This window comes from Loa loa, assembly GCF_000183805.2.
Source record: "Loa loa unplaced genomic scaffold supercont3.136, whole genome shotgun sequence".
NCBI lineage: Eukaryota > Metazoa > Nematoda > Chromadorea > Rhabditida > Onchocercidae > Loa > Loa loa.
The window spans coordinates 151827-162987 of NW_018108316.1; the positions used below are offsets into that span (position 1 = coordinate 151827).

At 32.3% G+C, this 11161-nt stretch overlaps 1 protein-coding gene across 1 annotated transcript; it reads right to left on the reverse strand.

Annotated features, from left to right (window-relative positions):
- Nucleotides 1–942: 942 nt before the first annotated feature.
- Nucleotides 943–8111, reverse strand: LOAG_07825 (glycosyl hydrolase family 38 protein; the record flags this gene model as incomplete). Its single annotated transcript, XM_020447544.1, has 18 exons — nucleotides 7881–8111; nucleotides 7316–7483; nucleotides 6896–7044; nucleotides 6641–6781; nucleotides 6416–6567; nucleotides 6213–6315; nucleotides 5928–6109; nucleotides 5542–5749; nucleotides 5222–5419; nucleotides 5011–5154; nucleotides 4584–4773; nucleotides 4279–4502; nucleotides 3683–3868; nucleotides 3378–3548; nucleotides 3169–3272; nucleotides 2591–2759; nucleotides 1895–2063; nucleotides 943–1220 (listed from the first exon to the last, which is right to left on the reverse strand). Exons 1-18 carry the CDS (start codon nucleotides 8092–8094, stop codon nucleotides 943–945), a joined length of 3150 nt encoding a protein of 1049 aa, XP_020302237.1. The 5' UTR covers nucleotides 8095–8111.
- Nucleotides 8112–11161: the final 3050 nt, after the last annotated feature.

Here is an 11161-nt window from a genome sequence, read left to right on the forward strand (position 1 = left end):
TAATGGAGTTACGTCATTAATCCCAAGCTTATGCTCAATGTTTACAACCTAATCAACAATACTCAAGCCTCAAAATATGTAGTACGACAGATGAAGGTTATGTTTTAACTACAATAAAGATTAAAGGACCATTAAAATTGTTCCAGTATTCAATGCAACAAAGCTTTATTTAAAGAAAATACAGAAAATCGGATGTATATAGCTGGATACAATCATCAGCAAATGAAGCATACAACATTAGCTGTCAAGTTCATTAATTAATCCACTATAGACTTGCAGATTTGCATTAGTTCAAACCCGATAACAAATAAAACTAAAATGATAGTAACAACTACCAAATTACGTGATTCGTGCCTCTAATATAAAGAAGTATATTATTTTTTACTAAACAGAAATAAAAAACACCGTGAATAAAAGATTATGTTGCACTTCAAACCGATTACCAGCAGTGTATTAAGAAGCTATATCATCAGAAAATGTGTATGGTACCATAATGAATATAACAGATATGATGAATTAGAATTTTTTTCGGGATCATATAAAGATTTTGAGAATGTTGCAATTCAGAGGAACTGGGGAAATTCCAGTGAAGGGATCAAAAAATCGCAATTCATATAAAAAGTACTCCAATATAAAGATATGCATAGCCTTTCTACAATGCTTTGTCACAAAAATTCGAAAAAAAAGATAAAGATACAAGTTGATTGATAAAGATAAAAGTAACGAATTCCTTTTGCAATAAGAAGGAATTCAACAATTTATTACAGACATCACAACCAAAGCTGCAACTCAACTACTAAATCATAGGCTTTATTTCGGGTATAAAGAATATTTAAATCTTGTATTCTTTCAATAATTCCTTCTTCACTGGTTATGTACTTCGACAAATCAAAGAAATTCTTCACTACATCGAATTCAATTTAAATAAGTCACTGTGATTTATTACAACGCAAACAATCTTAGTAACAAAGTTTTTATTTCGAAGGGACGAAAATCTAAATTAATAAAACCTTCATATTGATCTTCTGCCGATGAATCATCAGTTTCGACGGGTAAAGCAGAGACTATCCTTTCCAGGCCATCACCCAAATCAACGGAAACAATACGACTATGGTTAATTCTAAGTTTTACACTAACACTGCCACCGAATGATTCAAATAAGCGAATAATCAGTGTATTGACATCATCTTCAGCTGGCTTTACAGTGTCAATAACAATACCTATAATTAAATGGAAAATACAATCTTAATTAGAAACACTTGGTACATTCCTTCAGTTTTTTGTCACTTACTGTCCCAATCCCAAAATTAAATTGCATGCGATTCACTAGCTACCCTGTAAACATGATGGATCAAGAAACCAATAAATGTAAGAAGTTTCCACTGTAACAACGGATAAATTTTATCGTAGTTTTATCAAAGTAGATGGAGAGTCAAATACTCGAAAAACCATATATTTGATGGATCCATATAAGCCTAACCTGGGCATCTGGCGGCTCTCCAGTAAGTTTTTTCTGCCTTCAAAACTGCGGGAGAAACCTGCCCCGTCTTCGCCCTTCCCTTACCTCAAATAAAACCCTCCTAATGTTAAAGTCCGTTGATCTTTCATCACTATTCATCACCTGTTGAGATGATGAACCTCAAGATTAAATAATGATGTAATTAGGTTCTTCACATTATCATTGAATCCATCACAATGTTTCATTTACTGTTTTTCACATATACCGATACGGTATTGGATAGAACTGAGTTAAGGATATTAGTCCAGCCCCCGAAAACTATCCCAGTTCTTTGTGTGGCTCACTGGAAAAATTGATTGTCCATCCCTGATATAAGCAATCTGAGCTATTTTCAATTTAAAAAAAATTCAATTATTTCAAAAAAGACAAACGAACCTTCACTTCCGTCGATTTTGATAAACGATGAAAGCTTGTTTTTAGCATGCCAACCACTGACAAACCGAGTGGGATTATTAAATTCGTAAGCCGCTCTCATTACGCTCAAATTCAAGTCGTTACAAGGCCGTTGCATTGAACCGATGAAAGGATACAGTGCATATGAAAACTGGAAACAATGACCATTTATGATTCAAAAAAAAAAAAAAGAAACCTAAATAACGCAAGCCAATCCCAAAAATCAAATAATCCTTTCTGTTCGTTAATGAAGACCAAACGTTTTAAACCATCCTAATTAGCAGAAAATAAAACGAATTTGTTTAATAACGTCTGATATTGTGACAATGCTGATGCTTTGTCCATAGATGGTTACATTACCACAGGGTTCGAAACGAGCAAGGGAGAAGCACGAAACTGAATAATCACAGATTTTCAACCGTCTCAGATTCAAACAAATTAGATTTACTAAAATTTTTCCAATTTTCCAAGCGTATTCACATCAGAAGCGACGTTCATGAAATCTAAGCATTCAAACTTTCTTCTTAACTCACTTTACATTTCTATATGTTATAATTTACATTCATAACACCAAATGTTCTCTTTGCTGATACCTACAGGAGAGAGTAATGCATTCAATACAAAAGTTACAACTGGAAAAAGCAAAATTAATCAAATAATGAAAATGACAAAAAATACTTTATGCTCTCCCATATCAGCAGTATCATCTGGAATTTTACTGGCTCTAAGTAACGACAACGTCATAGTATTGCCAATACATGAATGACCATATTTGCAGTCATTCAAAAGTGCAATGCCTTGATCAAATTCAGTTAAAGCCATCCATTTGTGTCCAACAACTTCATATCTTAAATATTTTAAAACAAATACAATACCATATCAAACGGATTTCTTTTTCTTTGCTCTATAGAATCTGTACTTTTATTAGATCATTATTAATTTGCTTTTTAATCTTTGAAAATAGAAGCATTAAAACATGTCGTTTCTTTGCTCCATAGAACAGACCACAATTTTCCTGCTTAAGTCTCAAATCTTGACCAAAATCTCGATAACTGCCTAATGATGCTTTCCACATCCCATCATTCTATCAATATTGGTTGAACTGTTTTGAATCCCCTGAGACTTTTGTCTGTTTCTGTAGCAAAATTAAATGGTCAAGTTTAGAAATTTAATTAAGAGTGATAAATTACTAGCAAACAAGGAGAGACAATGCTAGTAATGATAGAAATATTTAGAAAGACAAAGCAAAAATATACTTTGCAGCATGCCAAGACGTATTTCGATGCGTTGGTCGTTTTACATGACCAAATTGTATATCATAATAAGCATCCATATCACGGACATTTGTTGGGAACTCAACCTAAAAAAAAGAAAAGAAACGGATCCTTTTGTTCCCTCAATTAGAAAATATACTCAGGAGAGAAATGGAAAATAATTTGTGAATATTTTGAGTACTGTAACTAACTTTCAAGAATTTATGAAATTCATGCCATTGCACCGTGACGTCGAAAACCAGGTAAGGTAGATGTGCAAATATGGTAATGTACTGCATTAGAGAGCTTTTTTCACTTACTGCAAATTCTACACGGATACAGGCTTCCAGCGGTGTATTTTTAACTAGAACTGCCTGCGAATCCTGCAATCAATGCAAATGTATAATTCCGAGAATAATTTCGAACCACTGGAAAGGCAAAGCACAATTTTATAGCAATGTTGTTCCAATAAATAATGCTAAGAAATTGCCGATCATAAGAGATAGGAGCAACTAACCGAATCAATGACTTGTCGTGTTTCCAAATGGTAATCCATCACATCCCATGCATCCCAAAAAAGTGGTACATCATCAAAAATGACAAACTGATTAGCGAATTTATTTTTAGAAACTGCTGCGAAATTTTCTTTGATATTGCTTGCTTTATTCACGGAGTGCACTAATAGTTTCGTAATGCGACCCATCTAAATGAACAAAATAAATGAATTGAAATGGACAAATCTAAATGAACAAATTGTTTGCCAAGTGATTATACTTTATTAAAAACAAGAAAGTGGGATTGTGACCAGAATAAGTCAATTTCTCAAGTTCGACTTAGCTATTACCAAATCGAGAGAAAAGAGAGAAGAGAAGAGAAGAAAATCTGGAGAGAAGAAAATTTCTCTCTTCTCTCGGAGAGAAGAAAATCTGTTCACATCAACATAGTAACATTTGCAACCAATAAGTAAATGCTCGCTCTAGGAAATGAGCTCACTCAATTTCGAATTATTCGTATTGATCAGATCTTCTGTGAAATCTTCTGCGAAAAAACTGCTCACCTCTTGCTATTCTGTTGTTGAATTCATAAAACCTCAGTGGATTATTGTGAAATTACCTTATCAATGGATGCAGTGATATAACGATTTTGCAATTTGAATTCATGACCATCTTCCAAACCTAATGGTTTATTGCTTAAAGATAACTTGAATACTTCAAGTTCATTCAAACGCGTAATAGAGAACGGCTCCAAACGTAGAAAACGATTATTGTGAAACAAAATTCTCGGCCAGTTACAACTGTTAATTACCCATTCATTCGGTATTGCTTCATAACTTTCACCTGCAACTTCACTATTTTTATTGGAAAGCATTCAATGGATTAAAAATTATAGTTTATTGCAACTTTTCCATGCCTACAAACCTTTCCATTTCAGTTTTTTTCCATCATCGACAGCAAGCTCGTCCAATAAAATGGTGTAAATCTTGATTGCATCATCTACCACTTCTTTAATACAACTACCTGGGAGCACATCATGGAACTGATTAAGTAAGAAACGTTGCCACTGCGATGTAAGAGGCTTGCCCACGTTGAATTCAAGAAGTGACATTGACTGAAGAAAAAAAAGACATGAGTTACTACGAATATGTAAAATCAAAAACTGAAACGAAACATTTCATAGGTGTATTTTGAAGGCAACATCTATTGCCTTCAAAATTGTTAGACTTCTTGCTGTCATTGTAGAAATAAAAAATACAATGGAGAATATATGCTTGGAATGATTTTCGTCAGTGGAATGGTCCAAGATTCATTTCAAGCTTAATTTTTTTTTAAAATCTACATCAAACACCTGCAGAAATTCGTGATCCTTTAGAATGCTTTCCAACAGTCTGTTCATCTTCTTAATCCTGGCTTGCGTGGTATATGTTGCGTTATGTAATTCCAAATACAGTTCGCCTTCCCAACTACACAAATTGTCCACATCTTTTACCAACTGAAAAACTGACCAGAAAAGAAATTGCAATCCAAAAAATAAGCCAAGATTTACACATTTTGAGAACCTCAGTGAAGAATTCTTGAGGTGTTGCATGCTGTACTCGAGGTACTCCATCACAATCTGTTAAACGTTCAGCTCTTTCCAACATATCTGTATTCGGGCCTCCACCGCCATCGCCAAATCCATAGAGCATCATTGCTATGTTGGAACGTCCATGGTCTGTAAAATTATCCCGAGAATCCAAACATTCTTTCACTGTAATCTGAAAACAACTTCATATAATCAAGGATTGAATTAGTGTCATTCATTCCGACGTTTCTAAAGTATACTTGTACATTGAATTATAGACTTTGGAAACATAAGGATGAAACGAAATGAATATACCTGCGATACGTAATGATTTGGAGGAAAATGAGCGATTACGTAAGTACCATCAATACCAACCCATCGAAATGAATGGTGCGGGAATTTGTTAACTATCGACCAGCTCATTTTTTGAGTGACAAAATACTGCATTCCACACTGCTGCATTATCTGCGGGAGCTGTGCACAATAACCAAATGTATCGGGCAACCAGAATATCTCTGAGAAACTGAAAATTCGAGTTCTTTATTAATGAGCGGGAACCAATAAAAATCCAAATATTAACGTGAATATGAGCTTCTAACAATTTATTATTTAATACCATTTCGTTTTGTCCTTTGGATGCAAATTCGCCTCTGGGTAAATTTGAATGCACAGTAATACCTAATGAAGGAAGCAGAACTTACACACCGCAAAACTTCTTGAATTCTCGCTGTCCGTATAATAGTTGTCTAATCATACTCTCGCCACTAGGCAAATTTCCATCCATTTCAACCCACGCTCCTCCAACTGCAACAAACCGTCCGTCTGCTGCGAAATCTTGCATTTCCTCATAAAGACTCGGATAATGCTCTTTTAACCATACTAACTACAACTATTCGTGATTAATTATTTCATTCCCTTTAATTGTTATTGACTATATTATGGATAAAAATTAAATTCACCGACAATATTTTATAATAAACCCGCACTTGTTGCGCTTGTGAAACAACAAATTTCATCTTCTCATATTTCTCCATTAAACGCAGAGTTGCAGACCAACTTCGAGCGCATTTTCTTGGTGTTTCCCGGTACCTAAATTTAATATAAGTACCGAATTGCAGCAGGACTTACTAAAATTTAAAAGCGTTTTGGAAAAGTTATATAACAACACATGCAAAAAAAGGAGAATTACCGCCATAACCATGCAGTATCGATGTGACAATTGCCCATTGCATATAGCGTCATCTGACTTTCGCCATTTGATTGACGGAAGAATTTTTCAGCTTGTAAATGACATTTTATTTGTGCATCCAATGAAAAATTTGATAAAACAAGACAATTGATCTGAAATATTGAATAATAAAGAAGCGATGAGGCGTTACATCTCAAAAAAAGAGCATAATATTAAATGCTTTACCATATCATTCGCCGTATACAAAGCCTGATATCGCCTTGCCCCTTCTTTTGGTAACATTTTTGACATTTCCAATAGAAGTTCGAAATCGATGATAAGGTTGTGAATCGTTGAACTGTATTCTGCTAATTCACAACGTTTCAACTATAACAGTAATAATCAAACAACAATTTTTCTGTTTATATGAATTTCTTTAAATGATATTTTTGTGCCGGCGCAAGAAATATTTTAAACGATATATGTGGAATCGATCAGTACTTCGAATACTTTATCCATCTTCACAGGTCCTATTGCATTGCCATCACCGTCACCAAATCGATCACTACATGATGCTTCGATGTAAAATCTTTGTACAGTCGGAGAAGAAGGAATTGCAAGATCTGTACGTCCAAAATCCGGAGATAAACCTGACATTAGAAAGGTTACGAAAACACATCAACCAGGTTTTATTACGGAATAATTCAATCTAATTTGATAGTTCAATTTAATTTAATAATGTTTAATTTCGAAATATTTGACGCTTCTTGAAAAAATTAACTTATCTGGAATTTCAGTAACCTATAAAGTCCGGAGTACTCTGTAATACAATGCCTTCTGTAATCAAATATGAATTAGGAGTCAATACAGACTATGAACTACTACCAAACCAAAATAAGCTAAATAAAAGCAAATTAACACCCTTTATTGGTTGACCATCTACGGACCACAAAAGTGCTTCACAATTAGGATCGAAGCGTAACACAATTTTCGTTTCAGTCTGACAATTCTGGGGTAGACTGATGTCAACTTGAAACCAGTGTGTTGTCCAGGTTGGACCAAATTTGAATCCAACACCTACTTCTGCACCTGAAATATGATTTTTCGGCTTAAAATGATCTGGTCACTGCTGCTTAAAATAGGATGAATCCTGCTCAACAATCACTCCCAGTGTATTCTAACAATTTTGAAACTAAAAGATCTGCGGACAAACCTTCAGAGAAGCGAGGGTAAGGAAAGAGGGCAGAAGAAAGGAATATAATCAGCTTGGAGGCAATAAAATAAACGTTATGTTACCATATACTTTTACTTTACGTCAAAACGTGAGATCAAATCTCAGAAAACGTGAAAACAAAACTGAATGCTAATTTATTTGAAGAACTCTAACTCTAAGCAAAAGCTGATGTACAATACAAAAACGTGCATTCTATGTTGCAAAAAATGACAAAAACAACAACCCTTATCGTCTGAATATTTCAATGCTTACCTTGCATGGAAAGAGCTTCGACAGCTTCATGAAATGTTACAATATCCGGACCGAAATCATAGTGCTTCACGTGAACTGGATATGATTGTCCGTAAAGACGACCACGTAAGTTACAATCCTTAAAATGATGTTCGGAGATAAACTTCTCCACTCGTTCAAAGGTTGTACGCTCATTTTTAAACAATGGAGCTTTATAAGCAGGCGTTTTATTCATTGTTATGTATCCTGAAATGAGGACATTTTATACCATAAAGACCTTGCCTCTCTTCCGAGTTATCACCGGATACGGTAACAACCAGCACGTAAATAAATATACCGGACATACGAGAAGAGAACTTATTCCGGAGAGAAGCTTACCCATTAATAAGAATCACTGCCTTTTTTTACAGAATAGTTACATGATCTATTAATTCTCACTCATCAATCCTCACTATCCGAATTAAACGGTTCTATAAAATCTTACTGAATGAATTTCCCGAATTCCGGAAAGTATAATCTCCCATCCTTCCCCCATCACTACTTTTAATAGGTTATTCAAACATCTCAGGTTATTCAGACAATTTCTTAATTCTTTAAAGTATATGCTATGTCGTTTAATTTCATCATTCTCTGCTCTCTCCAATTTAATCCCATTCTTTCTTTACTTGCATTGTCTGCAAGTATAGACGAACACAGTCTATCTCCATATCATTATAACTGATCATTATATTAATTAAGGGGTTTTTTTTTTTAGTGAATTATTAAAAATCTTTTAAATAAAAATTTAAATTTCAATTTGTGGGTAAACTTCATCGTATTATGGTAAGTATGTAAAACATTCAAAAATATGCAAATATTTTAATTTTATTTAAAAAATTTTTCTTTTTTGCTATGAATAATTTTGATTATAAATAATGCTAAATGATCGATTGCGCGTACTATTTGTCATTATTTTCATTAAAATATAATTAAGATGATCATTATCATTGTCATAATTGATGACAATCAAAATATGACATTAACGATACAATTTTGCCTTCTGCTCAAAAATCTTTTACATTTTTATTTCTAATTTAAGCTGTCAAGCGTATTAAAACCAAAAATTTAAAATTTAAATCTTCAATAACATCTTTTTTAACCATTCTATTTTATGTACTCTTGTTGTCTCTTAGCTACTATTTCATTGTCTGTTGGTCTATTGACAATGATCCTTTTTTTTTTCGCACTAATTAAGCATGTAATTATAAAACAAAGAGGTGTGGATCATTCTAATATTTGGTACTGTATGTCGTAGTGCAATGAAATGTTGAATTATACGTGACATTTCACTAGAAATATGTCATTATTTAACAACTTTTAGTTGACAAAGTGTTGTCATTCTTCATTTGTAAACAATTAGATGGCTTAAATGATGATTGAAAAAAGCAAATTTGATTAAGTGATTGAATGGTTTCAATAACAAATTTATAATTAAAAATGGTAAATATGCTTTGTAAGTATGTTTAAATCTAAAATTATGTAAATTAAAAATTGTGTTATTGAATAATTTCATTCATTGTTATTCATGAAACCTGAATTTGGATTATACAGTACGAGTTATGGATCCACTCGAATGATACTTTAAGAGTGTTATCGTAGTCCAATTCAAGGATATTAGTAATTAGGTAAGTTAGTGTTGCAAGCATTATTTCCTGTCAACGATCCCTCCTCCATTTAATACTGTAAAATTTGTTTAATTGTCAAGTTTTGTGCAAAATAAAAAGGACAGAAATCTTTTTTCACAGAAAAAATGAAAACGTAGAAGATTTTTGAGCCAAAAAAGTTGATGTCATATTTTGATTGTCTCCAAATGATTATAATTATGCCAATGATAATAGTATTTTAATGAAAATAATGACAAATAGTACGTGCAATAGACCATTTAGCATTATTTATAATCAAAATTATTTACATGAATAACAAACATTTCACTTGATAAAACAATTGTCACCAATAATTGCAGAGATTGTCGGCGACATCAAGATCAAATAATAAAACGAGACAAAGAGTATCGAGCGAACAAAAACGATTTCTAAGATTACGTGTTAATTTGAGGAAAAATTTAAAAATAAACTATGCAATGATTTGAAGCTAAATAATATCGTAATTAAGCAATCTAAAACATAATCGTTTCGGATTAATTATTGAAATTTGCTAAAATTTCCAATTGATCGAAATTTTTGTTTGTGCATGAAGCAATTAAAGTTTTTCTGGTATTTTCCGTGGTGACATTTACAACTTTTAATAAAACATTCAACAAATATCAAAACTATTTGCAAAGAATTTTTTCAATCTTTTTTTTTTGTGTCGTTTTTATTCCATCCATTTCATTCCTTATTTTATCCTCTCTTTTTTTTTCTACCATATTCTTTAATCATTTTTTACATACAAAATAGTATAAAAGTCAAAGATAACAATTTTCTTTTAACTCATAAACTTTTAACAATTGTCATACAAAGTATAAAATATCGATAATATCGGTTAGTTCAAACGATTCCTATCCTTCAATCGTTGTCTCTTGTCATTTTGTCGATACATTTTTTGTCCAATCTTTGAAATCAACTAAGAAATATGTGGAAATTTTTGACATTTGTTTTAATTATGCAAATTACCTTCAGTTCTACCTCAGCAAAAGGTTTGTCTTTTGGCTTATTTTTAAGATTTAGTAAAAACTTTCTTATCTTCAACTCTTTTATAAATAAAAATCGGAAATGGATAATTATTAATTGATGTCGAATTCTTCTGGAATCTCCAAGAGAAATCATTGGATTACTTGTGCATTGCATCTTTCATTCATTGAATTACCTTGTGCTAGACACGGCCATAAACAAATGCTTAGGTAATTATTGGTTGGATAGAATAAACTAAACAATAATTTCATTTGTTTCACTTAAGATTTCATTTTTTTTCTTAAATACACATTGATAGTATTTATCTAATGTTTGCTTTCATGTTTACAAAAACATATTTGATTGAATTTTGTAAAAAAAACAAGAGCTAAATTTGATAAGATATATCGAATCGTTCAGAAAAAATTCTGCAAAAACAGACTGTGTTTACAAAAAAAATTCCAAAATAGAATGGAACATTTTTCGAATTTTTCAAGTGAAAAAATTTGTTGTAAATAAACCTGATAGAATAATCGAAATTTTTTGAAAAGTTAACAAAAAAAAAAAAAAAATTTTAAGAAATAGACGTTTAGCAAAAAGATCCAAACCTTTACGATGCAATTATCACCACCAATTGAATGGACATATCATGAA